Genomic DNA, 15,237 nt, shown 5'->3' on the forward strand with positions numbered 1-15,237 from the left:
TCCATATTTGTCACCCTCTCCAGAACCTTCATGCAATATCTAGTAGATACTGCACACCACAGTTGATGCCCAAAGTGGTTGGTCTCTCTTCCCCAATAGGACATCATCTAGAGTCTCTGCTGCTGCCACACAACTACATTCTTTACTGAGTTTGAACTGGAAACACTCAGCATGTTTTTGGTAGATTGGGAGATCCCTACAGAGACATAGAAAGAACATGCAAATTCCCTACAGGCATTGGTTGGATCAAACCTTGTATCTTGTGCATGGGAGGCCAAAATCTTACCCAATATGCCAACTGATCTGACATCCATAGCCAGTTATTAAAAGTAATGTTTTTTCCTGATGTTTTATGCCATGCACAATGAGGGTAGTATTTCAGTAAATTCATCAGGGTACCATCTGTTGCTGCATTACAAAAGCAAAGTAGAGTTTGACATTATTTACTCCTACACATGTACAATTGGCACTTTTCTTTTTTTCAGTGTAAGTCTTCAAGGTTCTTTATCATATTCATATCATATTGTGTAATAACTCTTATCAGGCACGTAACAGACTAATTAATGCTATGAGCTTGTAACAGGCTGCTTCTGGTACTTCAGGGTTCAATTCCCTTATCGTTCATTTGCCTATTGTGTGACTCTGACCAAGTCATTTAACTCAACATTGCTCCTGGGCTCATTCTGAAAAAGGTCAGTGTGAATCAGTCCTCTACCTAGGTAACAAATGCAAATAAACAAAATATACCTGTTCAGTCAGGTGAGGAACCTATCAGTCTTTCTAAATCTGATATCCGTCACCAGACTGTTGTCTTACATATGCAAGCTACTACTTTTACTTAAAATTCTGGTTTACCATTTTTTAGTGCATGAACCAGCCTTGTTACAGCTGAAAAGTTGCCACTGTGACTGTGTTTATGCTGCATTTTCTGTGTTATGAAGATGTTATGACAGCAATTAGTAATATTCATCTACATTAATGGTGACATGCAAAAATAAAAGGTGAAATGAGGACTCCTGAGAAGTATCAAAGTGATAGCAATGTAATTCTAAATTGTGTGAGACAATTTACTATTTTTTAATATAAGATAGACCATGCACTTTAAAGAATTACAAATATATACCAGGATTTATTCACATGTAATTTATTTCCCATGGTTGTTAGAGTTTTAAAACTACGCACCTTGTTGCACTCTTGAGTGGAAATTTTAATGCTCTAGCATTTTAATAAAACCAAAATTCTTGATTTTAATTTTCTCCTTATTAAATATAAATGGGCACTGTGGGCATCTCCCACATTTAAAACTCTCACCATTTATTGGCATAACAGAATTTTTCTCCAACAGTCCCTTAAAAGAAATGTCCTTTGTGTAAACAATAGCTGGTTTGTTGCCCAATAGACCGGCAACTGTGGGATCCATTCTAAAAATTCTCCAATATTTCATAATAATTTTTTTAATATCATAGAAGTCTATATTAAAGGGCAAAATTAAAGCTTTATAAAATCCATCAGTTGCACTAGTAAAGGGGCAGTTTATTAGGCTAGCCAGAATGTTGTCGGGTAGTGATGAATTTTTAGAGGAATTTGGGGTCTTGACAGGCTTGTTAAAGTGATGAGGTTACCCAGAGTCATTTGTGGGCAACATAGCTAGTGAGGTTAAGAGAAAAGGGACTGATGGGGTATTTAGGGTATTGTTGTACTCAGAAATTGATGGTACTCACAGGGGGGCCATCGGTGCAACTGATGGATTTCATAAAGCTTCATAAATAACAGGGGGCCACCAGTGCAACTGACTGATTTGATAAAGCTTCATAAATGAAGAATTTTGGTTTTATTAAACCATATAAAAAATACTATTGCTACTCCAAGGGTGTGGTATATGTGGCTCTGTGCCAGTCCTGTGACAGTTTTTATGTGGGGAAGACCAAGAGGGCATTCAGACAAAGGATTTATCAGCACATGTATGATATAGGGCATAAAAATGAGAATAATGCCCTTTATAGACATATTAAAATCTATTCCACTCACAAGTTTGTTTTGTGCTATTGACCATGTGGACTTGGGCCCTTGAGGGGGACCCACTGATGATTTCCTGGAGTGTCGAGAGTTGAAGAGGCAGATTAAAACTAATGCCTGTGAACCACCTGGGCTTAATGACAGAATGTCCGTGGGACCTTTGCTAAAGTTAAAATCTGCATATTTTTTATAATTTATTACTTGTTTTTTGCATTTCATATTTTGCATATTTTTATGCTGTTGTATTGTTTTATATAATATTAGTTCTAAATAACTGAGTTTTGTTTAAGAGCTCATTAAGGGAGTGTCCCTATGTGAGTGTTTGACCAATAGGTGGGGAGAATTGTGTATTTGAAGTCAGTGATTTCTTTGTAATTTTATTCTGAAGAAGTCTGACATTTATTTTAGACGAAAGCGCTTAATAAATATCTGTGGAGTGATACCTGTGCTGAACTGTTGTTTTCTGCAGCATATAAAATGAAGGCGTAAATAGCTGCTGATAAAAGTTTCCCATATGTACTTGACTACATAGTTCCAAACACCAAACCTTTCATTCTTTCCTGTGTTGAGCATATGTGACTTGAGGCTTTTCTCTTCAGTATTCTATGTATCAGAGGTAGTATTGCTGAGTCTTTGCCATGGATCCTTGCACTTATGTATGTAAAAGATCTTGATCTGTTAAGATCTCAGGTTCTAACCTACTGCAACAGACATTTTACAGTGTAATGCTAAGAACTTTGTAACACTACAAAGAGGGAAGCTTGCACAATTACTCCTTAGAGGATCCCTTACTCCTTTATGTAATTGTATATAGTGAATCAGTGCACCATAGTAAGAAAAGAATAATTCATATTTTACCCATATTGTGGGTGGGAGGGTATTGTTTGTAAATGAGGATGTAGCCAAAATGACCATATTAGAGCTCCATAAAGATAAAAATATGAAATACCCATAACACCTTCCATGGCGTATTCTTGCTAAAGAATGGCACTATTTAAAACATCTTACCTTTTTAAAATAATGCCATTCTGCAAAGGGCACTAGTATAAGCCATACAGGAGAACTTGCCATGTACTGTTAATACCTATGCCAATGAATGTGGCAAACTATGCACAGTACACATTTATATGCATTGCATCACTAGCGTGCACTTTCCACCATTGTAAGAGTGGCTTCAAAAGAAAAGATCAGCTGATCTCAACACACAGAAGAGACATGTTTAAAGTAAAATATTCCCTTTTAAATTTGTAACACTCATTTTTTTGGTATGGGAATAAATAGCAGCATATAAAATAAATAATTTATACTTATTTTGCTGCTTCTCAACATGAGAAGAAATGTTGGCCATAATGTTTTAACAATTCGATAGCTTCACTGGTCAGTGTTTAAGTATAGTTATAGCTGAACTCGTTTTTGGTATGTTACAGATTTTCCCACCTAATTCAGCTATGCATTCCAGCAGGAAGTTACATTTTTCCATTGTATAATAAAGTCCAAATTTCCACATAAATTGTTAAGTTAAATTAAACCAAGCAGTCAAAAGTAAACATTGCATAAATACATTTTGGTAATTTAAATCATGTGAAACAACAAAATCATTAACTGTACAGTGGGATTTTAGAATTCAGTAACCTGACTGTTGAAAGTATGGAAAAGGTAGACTAGATGGCCTTAATTTGCCCATCTTAGCTTAGACTGAGCTAACATGGTTCTTACCACAGCATGCCTGTAAAGAATCAAATAAATAACTGTGGTGAAAATTCGTTTGGTGGGTGATCATAGATGTGGTGGGGGGGGGTGCATGAATTAGCTGCCCTAGAGTGAGGTGAGAGCATCCATGGGCCATTTATGACTTTCTGTTGCAAGGAGGAGGCTGATGTGCAAATAAGCATTAGTTTAAATTCATGATGGAAGGATGGATGTATCTCTTCTACCAGCAATATATCACAATGTTTTTTGCTGATTATATCTGCAGCCATTTTATGTGGAGTTCTTGATTTCTGCCACTAATTATTTTTCAATAAGTCCATATTGATTCCTTAATTTATGTCAGAGTATGTCATGTTGCTATAATATAACTTGCACTGTAATTTTAATAAAACAATGCATATAAAAGAAAAGTTATAAAATCAATGAAACTGAAATAATTTGTGGTAAAAAGAAAAAGAAAAAACTATTTAACAGAGTTTTTTATTTGCTTACAATGTTGGCATTTATATATTTCTATGATACTGATGTTCATGCTCATGCTATATACTCATTTGCCATGACTGTGTGCAATAGCTAACAATTATATTTGCCTTATAGGTGAATTTGCAGTTCAGACCTGCTTTCAAGGAAGATTCGGTGAAGAAATTGGAAGTGATCAGTTTGGTGGATGCATCATGTTCCATGCACCAACTCCTAATCAAAATCTTGCTATTGGTAGAATAGAATACGTTGAGGTAATATGTTTATTAAAGTGCAAGGCAACATGTTTGCTTTCCAGTCTAATAATGAATAACTCTTCATTACAAACTTTACTATAACTGCTTCTTTCAAACAGAGTTATTAATTCAGTTTTAAGTATGCATCTTTTGATAGTTATGAGTATGAAATCACTTAGTGACATTAGAATAAATATTTCCTTGTATTTTTAGTTTAGCTTTTCTCATAATACATATTTGTTAAATACTTCGAACATTTTTTCAATCTAATAAACAATAAATGCAAACAAATGTTGACCTGAGTGAGCAACAGTTGATTAAAGTTTGGTAAAGGCCATATTGCAGGTTTGCATTCCATTTTGAATTTGCTATACTAAAATAAGTTGACACTAACAGACTCTAGAACTGTTAAAAGTTGCACTTCCACAACACATAGTTTTTTTGCCTTTACCAATGTGGTTTTATACCAACTCATTCCAAAGATTACATTGCTGTTGTGCTATCACACCACTTTGTAACTCATTATATAAGAAATGGTATGACTTTAGATATGTACATATATATCTTATATTTGACAAAGGTTAACTTGTGTAACTCAACCCTGACATTGCCCTGTGTAACATACAGTGAAGAAGTTCATATAGCATCACCATTTTTATCAGATATAATGAGAAAACTGAAAAGATCATGTGTGTGTGTGTGTGTGTGTGTGTGTGTGTGTGTGTGTGTGTGTATATATATATATATATATACACACAGACACACACACACATATTCACAACCACACACACACACAAATGTATATACACACACACACAAACACACACGCATGTATATATATATATTTTAATGAAAGTATGGATTGTAGAAAATAAATTTACCATGCCTTTCTTTTACTGGCAATTTGTCTGCCAGCGTGTATGATCATTTTAAAGCATTCATACCTTTCAACATCTACAAGAATCCTGGACAAAGACCCAAAATCAGGAACAGATTTTACATATTGCTCTTATAAACTTAGAAAATTGTTAGAATAATGGATTTTGCATTATCATGTATTCTCTAAAGGATGTGAAGTCTAAAACTCATGTCTGTCATTATTTAATGACTTCAATCCTCAACAATTTGCCAGAACACCATAAATTTTATGACCAGCATATAAGTCAGAAATTTCAGCATTCTGTGAATTCTATGAAAGCATGTCATGCCACTTTTACCACCGGCTGCCTTCATTTATTTTGCCCATACAATGTTGACAAGGTTTGACCTAACAAACCACGGTCTGGCTTTGCTATTGTTTTGCTTTCTGTGGAAATAAAAGAAAGTAAAGCCCAACTGTTTAGCAAAATTGTTTTTTCCAGATTAACAATAATTGTTTGTTTACAAAGACAAAAGGCAGTAGACATATCCAAAGTTGCTCTATTATCATATCTTGCCTTGTTGTGATTAAATGATTACAAAGGTTTTTGAGTACAAAACCCACTCAAAAATACTGCTTTTCACTCCTGTGTTACACAGCAACACATTGCCTTCATCAGCAAATGGACCTCAGGCCTCACCCTATATGAAGTAACAGAATTATTGGCTTGATTTAGTTTTATTTCTTATCTAACAAGACTACAGAAAGACAGATTCTAGATATGGATGGAACCCTTAGCAGAAGTTATAAGTTCATGCATCATAGAACCTGATTTTAATACAACTTGGCAACCTCCTACTTTGTTTTGATCATGTAGCCTATTGTTGGAAACTATAAATACAGAGCTATATCTCTGAAACAGTTAAACATTTTCAACAAAAAATCTGGCTAGCGAGCCATAGATATATTCTGCTTTTAAAAATAATGGATAGTGGAACAGTTGCACATTTCACAGTAATATCTTCCCTTTTTTTCTTTAATAGCATTTCAAATGGAAACATCACTTTCAGGGACAAACAATTTTGACTTTGGTTCTTATGTTATAAAATCATATATATTTATGATATTATGAATTACTATGCATATCTGTGAACTCCCTATAAAAATATTTGTATTAGGAATGTTCTGTAATTATAATAACAACACAGTAACTTGAATCCATATTGCTGGTTTGGTCTTCATCAGTTTCTAAAAATACAATAAACATAAACTTTAGCCCCTTTCACATATAAACTTCCCTCGGGAAATGTGCCCCTTCTGACAGGATACATCAACTTTGACTGCAAAGAAGATGCAAACATAATGGCCACAGTAAATTATTTCAGCTTGTTACTCTCAAGGAGAAGAAGCTGTCTGGTTCAACTCTCAGTTAGAGCTTCTTCTGCGTGGAGACATGCGTGAATGGGCGTACCTTTGTTGAAGGTTGTGCGTCAGGGATGGCAACTCGGTACGTAAAAATCAACTGCCAGTCATTAGCGGACCGGAGTTCTGCTGTGGCAACCCCTAACCGGGAAAAGCCGAAAGTCACAATAACTCTCAAGGAGATAGACTGAGCACCCCCCCCAAGCAGTCATATAAATGATTATTAAACACTGATCATGATTCTGCTCTTTAGCTTCACACGTAGCCTGCCCCATAAAAAAGATAACCACATTCTCTACACTTCTGATATCTCATTAAGAGAATGAAAGACAAAATGATGACAGAAATGGCTTTCATCCTGTTACTCTCAGACATATGCTTTTCTCCCAACAAACCACATCAGTTATCATTCAACAGTTGTCATGCAACTGTCATGTGCTTTCACAAACAACATGCTTCACAGACAGCATAGCATGTCTTTCTTAAATCTACTCCCAAAAGGTAGGCTATTTCTATGTATACCTCTGATGCTTGATTGTTAGGAAAGTGAAGGGAAAAGTGACCACCGTAATGTATTTCAACTTGTTTCTCATAAACACGTGTAATCTCACATGTCAGGGTATATCAGTAATCATTCACAAGTCAGCATATCAATTGTGTCATTTTATGTATAGCCAGCCTCCTTACTCCCCAGAAGAAAAAGAAGATAGCCATTTATCTGTATCTGATATATGTTTCTAGAAGAAGAAGTACAACTAAATTCAATCATTTTATGAGAGTTTATGAGCTAAATTTTTAACACATTATCCATTGTTATAAAAGTGTTTTGAGTTGTGGGTTTCTTGTGATTGGTTACTTGTAAATGAATTTTAGTATATGTTAAATGTTTCTTTCTTTTTTACTGATACTGTGAAATGGTCCCAGATGTCAAGGCTATGAAGGGCTTTATCATCTGCAGCTAATAAAACAATTCAGACAAAACAGAATGTCCCCCATACAAGTTGACATTCTAAAATTTATTAGTGCTTTCATCCACTACAGACCACTGTACTTCATCAGATAAAAATACAAGATAAACAGAGAATGTAACTTCATCAATTTAAACATTTGGTTAAAATCATGTACTTTCCAACAAACAAAAATAAAATATGAAATAGTATCACAGTTTTATAGTTTTGCTACCTGCATATTCAATCCGCTTACACTGGGAATATTCTCATTTAAACCTGGCATACTCATGGAGTTTAACCTGCTGCATCAATTCTTTATAATTAAGATTGCAATTATTTCTAAAACTAAAAACAGAGTAAAAAGATAGGACAGAACTTAGAATATTTAAATAAGGCATTATTTTCATCATTATTTTAACACTATGTAAGGGTTCATAAGTTCTTTTATTAAGGTGCCTTTTGTTTTTTTACCGGTATAAAATGAAGTACAGGTCTGACATTTGGCCATGTACACAACCCTACTATTATTACACTTACTTAATACTTGTTGAAATTTATAACGTCAATAGACTTCACTTCATTAATAAATGGACAATAAATACAAGTTCCAAATGTGTGGGTCCCTTTATTAGATATTGTTGAAATAATCAAATGGGTGTTTTCTAAAAGTTGTCATATATTTGTCATTTCTATATTCAAAATAGGGAGCATTACCCAAATGTGTCTGTAAAAATTCATAATTAAAGGATAATTTCCAGGTTTTTCTTCATGGTCACATACAGCTAAGCCAGAGGATGGTTATATCAATGAGGGTTTTTTGGCTTCTGGATCACAGTATTTGGTGTTTCTGTTTCTTGCAGCAAGACATGGGCAGTAGTTTCAAAACACCAAAGTGTAGAGTATTGAATACAGTACAATGGTGACTCTGGACCTGACTGGGAGCCATTTGGTTTCATACAGCAAAGTACAGTGATAGCCTTTCCTGCTAAAGAGAGGGCTAAGGCAATGTGTTTTACTGAGTGTACCTTTGTGGATCATGGCATTGTTTGTTACATTATAGGATAATTAGGGGAAGGGTATTTTGAAGCCTGGGAAAATGAATACTGACTCCACTGTGTCTTATGGCTTCATATCTGAAGAGGTTGGTAAGATAGTAGAGTTTCTTTAGCATATACTATAAAACGTTCTTAAGTGTTTTCTGCACCAGCATAAGAGCACTAAGGTGTTCTCAGCCCACATGACATAGATGCATCGTGAAGTAAAAATAAATGCCATCAGGCTTCTGTTGTTGGATTAGTACCTTTCCTACTATGAAATCCTTCCCTTCTTATACTTTACACAGTGTACCATACAGAACCATCAGTCAGGTGCAGCAATGCATCATTTCATCAAAACCCAGAAATAGATAATAAATCAGTGAATGACCCTGGGTAAAGTGGGGAGACAAGCCACAAGTCTCACAACCCTGAAGGAAATTTTCCAGTTTTGAAAAAAATAGTCTGTCACCATTGACAGACATGTTGAAATAACACGAGCCATGTTCTTTCTGTAAAAATCCTAGTTGTCATACTTAGAAGGAAACTAGGTAACTTTAGAAGCATGTTTTTCCCGTAGTATATTTCAGAACACAGCCACTGGTCATATGTGGAAGAATAACAAGGCGATACTGGTTTCTGATGAATTGGCTTCAGAGTTCCCTAATATGATACTGCTTCAGTAGAATGGTCAACGTGGCAAATGCATGAATTGTAGAAACTGGAAGTGAGATTGTAACCTAACACATAATACTGAACTAATAGGCAAGGATTTTGTTAAGATTGAAGTCAAATGGAAGCAGTATAGTATAGGGTCCAAACTAGACTGAGGTAGGTCAAAATGGCTGTAAATGCTCGAAGATAACAGAAGAGTTTATTTGCCACCAACCTCTGAAGAGCATCATGATTAGCTTGTTTGGTTTTTGTAACTTTTCCTTGCATATATTTTCTATCTTTGTCTTGTGGTGTGGCTTATAGCAGAAAAAAATATCATACTATTTAAATGTAATTAACTAAGTAAACATTCACTGTTTGTCTTGCTGTTCTTAGGTGTACCTAAAGTCCTCCTTCAGCATGCATGTTTATGTGAGTAGAATGTTGTTAATGCCGGCTGAGTACCTGTTACCTGGTGTATGACCTCCCTCAAACAGCAGCTGCCCCAGCAGTGATATTTCCATGCTCTGGCCTGAAAGAAGGCGTGCTGGTTTCAGGCACTCACTCATTCCTCCTCCAGGTAATCTTTCAACTTCCCAGGGTGCTGTTTGAAACATGGATACTAGTTTTATAGTAAGCACCCATCCCTGCACTTAATGGTCAACTCAAAATTTGATGAGCTGGTGAAAACAGCATGGAGTTATATCATGTAAATCACAGGAAAAAAACAAATTATCTGCAGATGGCAAATAATATCCACACTGTAGTATGTGAGGTACAAATGGCATACCTTTGCACAACATTGCAATCCAGTTATTGAAAAGAAGCACATCTATCTTCACCCCTACACACCACATTACTCGTGACCTAACCATAACCCTAGCCCTGCCCTATCTCCCAACCCTACACATAACCTTAGTAAAAACCTTTTCCTTAACAGTACCACTAAACAAAACATGCCCATACACACCTCACATACATAAACACGCATGTACAAAAGAAAATATACCCTCTTCCAATACCCTTACTCTAACCTTAACCTGAAAACACTTGTTTACACATTCACACACTATCATCCCAAATGCTGAAATGTTTGATGTGAAGTTGTTAAATCTCACTGTTTATTCTCACTGATGAGTTCGGAGCTGATCCTCACCTCCAACATGGCCGATAGCAAGCTCAAGGTTTGTCAGTAGCTCGAGACCAGCCCCTTATCCTACAATGCACTGATGGAATTACCTCAGATCTAGTTTGCTGCGGCAAGAAAGATCTCGGTGATCCAGCTAGCTCGGATCATTTTAGAAACAAATTAACAGCAAGTCTTTAAAAAGTTTTCTTTTTGTTTTTTATATATATAGTCTGTTACTTCTATTATATTTAGATAGTTTAGATAGTTTTAATAGTTTAAAAATTAGGGCTTTGTTGGCTTTTCAGTTTGTGTGGGCCTTTAGCCCCTTTTCTTACTATTAATCCCTATTTAGTAGTTAGGCTTTTTCTGGGGGCCTCTTAGCCCCATATTTGTATTATATTTATATATATATATATATATATATAATATATATATATATATATATATATATATATATATATATATATATAATACTGTTGTAGATGGTGCCCAGTTTGGGCTTAGTTGTTTGTGAACCTATTTTACTGTTTTTCTCCTCAGTATGTCAGATGATAGGGAGAAATATCATCCCAAATCGGGAATCAAAAAATGCCCAGATTGTGGGCAGAAATGTCCCTCACTGACGGACACATTCAATGTGTCTACTGCTTGGGGGCCAAGCACCTCCAAGACACCTGTAACATTTGTCACTCCTTCTCTTCAAGAGTCCTCTTGGAGAGAAGGAGGAAACTTATAGACAGGGGATTGCTAAAACATTCTTTTTTGGAAGTTTTGAGTAGCCATGAAGGTGCTAGTACGTCCTCCAAATCCTTAAAATCCAAGTCTTCAGATAAGGTCTCCAAAAAGGCTAAAACTTCAGAAGGAGGGTAATGTGTTCCACAGTCGTTGGAGCCGAGTGTACCTTTGATTCGTAGCCAGCTCTCAGTATTGGAGCCGGTCTCTGAAGTTCCTTCTTCACCTCTGCTCCAGTCAGCACCTTCGGTGCATTCAGCTAAGTCTTCAGTCAGCCTTTCAGATTTGGACATGGATTGGCTGGTGCAGAAGCTTTTACAGGCACCAGGACTTGCCAAATTGTTGTCAGCTCCGACCAGCTCGTCGGTGCCGAAGACCATGGAACCAGACTTGTCTACTCCTCTTCCAAGCCATACTGGACTCTCGGAGCCAAAGGAAGTTGAACCGATAGTGGTTGAACCCTTGTAGCCGATACCTGCACTGAGGTTATCGGCTCCATCTATTCAGATGTCCTCGGCGCTGACCGAGGGTTCTAGGAGCCGACTCTCTTCCCTCGGCTCCGGGGAGGATAGTCGCACCGACTTGTCAGTGCCGACTCTTCCTCTTGGGGCTTCGGCTCGGATGAGCTCGGCTCCTACCTCAGGCTCAGAGCCCAGGGTTTCGGTGCGGGAGGATCGGACGGTACTCTCAGGTCCGTCCACTCCTTCTCGTCAGAGCCATGGTACCTTCGATGCTATGAGGAGAGTTTTGTCTCCAAAGACAATATCAGCATCGGTTCAGCTTTCCCTCTCCCCTCAAGCTCCTGTGTCTACTTCTGCATCTACCGACCCCTCTAAACGTAAAGACCCCGAGCCTCAAGTACCCCCACAGGGTTCCCCTGCTCTTCTGAGACTTCCCCAGATCCCCCCACTGAGGAGGTGCCCAGGAAGAGATTGTGCAAGAGGAGGCACTTAGACACCCACAAGAGTCTTTGACATCTGACACGGACTTGGATGAGTCAGAAGGGTCCCCTCGGTCCCCCTCTGAGGATATCTGCTTTGCAGAGATACTAGAGATCCTTAGTCAGAGGGGCAATTGGCAGTCCAAGACCCCTACTGAGGATGTGGCTGTGCTCTTGAAGGCTTTTGGGTCTCAACCTTCCACTTTTTGGGTGTCTCCACCTTACGACAAGCTCATGGAACTGATCTCTCGTAAGGCATGGGAGTCACTGGAGGCCATGGAACCTGTCCCTCGTAGACCCAATAAATTCATATCTGCCCCACTGGATAAGCCTTTTTTGACAAAAGGAGTGCCTGTGGATGCCATGGCGGTGGCTGCAGCCACCAAAAAGGAAGCATCCGAGACATCCTCTTCTATCCATCCCCCTAACAGAGATTCTAGGGTTATGGATAGATATGGGAAGCACATGTTTAGTTCAGCAACTTTTTCTCTGCGATCACTAAACTACTTGACCCATTTTACAAGACTACAGAGAGATCTCCTGAAAGAGCTAGGCGATACTCTCCAGGGTACAGTAGCTGCAGGAGTGGCCGACAAAGTCAATGCCCAGCTCGCTACCCTACACTCAGTAGGAACTCTTCCATATGTCTCATATCCTATGCAGCTGATGGTTTGAGTAGAGGTGCTAGTTCGGGCATTGCTCTTCGCAGACAAGCCTGGATATGTCTCTGTTCATTTGTGGAGCCCTTCAAGTCTTCCTTTATTAATACCCCATTTGATGGCTCATCACTGTTTGGGCCCAAAGTAAAGGAAACTTTAACCAGGTGTGAGCAGGAAGGCAAGACTTTATCTGCTGTTGGGGTCCATTTTTCCAGTCCTACTCAGCCCTACCCCAAGGGCCCTGTGGTGGGATGTGGTTCCGAAAAACTCAGGCAGCCTTTCAGGACACACATGGTGAAACCCCCTCTAGAGGCAGAGGAGGGGGTTATAACAGAAGACGCCATCCCCGTGGCAGAGGGGATCCGCAGCAACAGGGTGACAGGGGTCAGTTCTCTGGTCAGTCCTACCAGCGCCCCTGAAAGGGGGTCTGACTGTTCGGCTCTGGAGTCAGTCGGGGGTCGCTTGTCTTTGTACCCAGAAGCCTGGCTAAACATAACATCGGATACTTGGGTACAAAGTATCATTTCCCAGAGGATATTTCATACTGTTCTTTACCCCTCCCCCATTCCTATCAAAAAAATTCCAGATGTTCCACCCAATCTCAGGGAACAAGCAATCGTAGAGGTCCATAGATTGCTAGAAAAAAAGAGTCATCCAACCAGTCCAAGCAGATCAAGTCAGATTCGGAACTTACGCAAGATTCTTTTTGGTACCAAAGAAAACAGGGGACTGGACACCTATCTTGGACCTCAACAGACTCAACAAGTTCATAAAGAAAGAAGTTCCGAATGGTCACGCTTCAGTCCATTCTTCCCTTTTTAGGGAAAGGTGATTGAATGTGCTCCATAGATCTCAAGGACCCATGCTATCACATAAAGATGGACAGAAGCTCCAGAGATCATCTGCACTTCTGGCTGGGAGCCAATCATTACCAGTTTTGAGCCCTGCCCTTTGGTCTCACTTCAGCCCCCAGAGTGTTCACCAAATGCATGGCAGTGGTCATGGCTCACCTGAGGCATCTAGGATTCCAGGTGTTTCCATACTTAGATGACTGGCTCCTCACCACTACCACCAGGCATCAAATGACTCAGGCAACACAATACACTCTGACACTCTGCCATCAATTAGGCATTACGATCAACTTCGAAAAGTCTGCCTTAGCGCCATCTCAGCATACCGTTTTTATAGGAGCAGAGTTAGATACCTCAACCACCACTCTATGTCTCTCTTTCAAAAGAGTCTCATTTCTCTGCCAAAACGTAAGCTCACTGGCATTGAAGAACAAAGATACAGCAGCGGAGGTATTGAAAGTACTAGGTTTGACGGTGGCAGCAATCCTGGCTATACCACTCGCAAGGATGCATATGTGAATCCTTCAATGGCTCCTCTTTGCTCAGTGATCTTATCAGAAACTACCAATGCACCACATGATTCTTATCACGGATTCTTGCAGGAGAGACCTTCGGTGGTGGTTGGCATCTCTTCGTGTTACAATAGGAAGACCCTTTGCCCCCCCCCCAGTAGCCACTGTGACCACGGACGCTTCACTGATAGGGTGGGGTGGGGGGCATTTTCAGGGAAAGACTGCCCAGGGCACATGGACAGATCAAGAATCACATCTGCACATCAATGTTCTAGAGCTGAGAGGGGTACTTCTAGCATTGCTGTACTTTCAGGACTCTCTCCCTCTAGGGACTATTGCAATTCAGACCGACAACATGTCAGTAGTCTGGTACTTGAACAAGCAGGGCGGAACCAAGTCTTATCCCCTTTGTCGAGAAGCCATCAGAGTTTGCAATGGGCTGTGTCGTCCCAGCATTTTCTGTTAGCAATGCACATCCTGGAGAAATCCAAAGTCATAGCGGACAAGCTAAGCAGGGCAATATTATTCCCTCATGAGTAGTCTCTCAAACAACAGGTTGCGGAGTTGATTTTCCGCAAATGGGGCCGGCCTTGCTGCAACCTTTTTTCCAGCCATATCAATTCAAAATGCAGAAGCTACTTTGCCCTGATACCACCTCCGGGTCATCCCCCAAGAGATGCACTGTTACACGATTGGCCCCCGGGTCTCCTTTATGCTTTTCCACCCTTCCCATTAATACCCAGATTTTTACAGAAAGCAAAATTGCTGGGAAGGAAGGTTATACTCATAGCCCCCTACTGGCCTCGGCAGATTTGGTTTCCGTTTCTTCACCATCATCTGTTGGAGGATCCATGGATCCTGGACCAAGTTCCGGACCTTCTGACGCACCCGTCAGGGGACCTTCATATTTCTCTGCAGTCCCTGAAACTGACTGCTTGGCTAATCCACTTCCCCTAATTGCCAGGCTTCATTCAATTTCTGAAGATACAAGACAGATTCTCTTGTCTTCTCACAAGCCATCTAACCAGGAAACTGTATGGCAGTAAATGGAAA

The 15,237-nt window shown here is 39.1% G+C and overlaps 1 protein-coding gene across 1 annotated transcript in view; it reads left to right on the forward strand.

Moving 5' to 3' along the window:
* PKHD1L1 (PKHD1 like 1) overlaps positions 1–15,237 on the forward strand; it is a 1,597,738-nt gene that overhangs the window by 1,215,938 nt on the left and 366,563 nt on the right. Inside the window, exon 51 of the mRNA XM_044066249.1 lies at positions 4,324–4,460. Coding sequence (XP_043922184.1) covers positions 4,324–4,460 — 137 coding nt within the window. The remainder of the gene's footprint in view (positions 1–4,323; positions 4,461–15,237) is intronic.

This window comes from Protopterus annectens, chromosome 3.part1 (assembly GCF_019279795.1).
Source record: "Protopterus annectens isolate FY-2018-M chromosome 3.part1, PAN1.0, whole genome shotgun sequence".
Classification (NCBI taxonomy): domain Eukaryota; kingdom Metazoa; phylum Chordata; order Ceratodontiformes; family Protopteridae; genus Protopterus; species Protopterus annectens.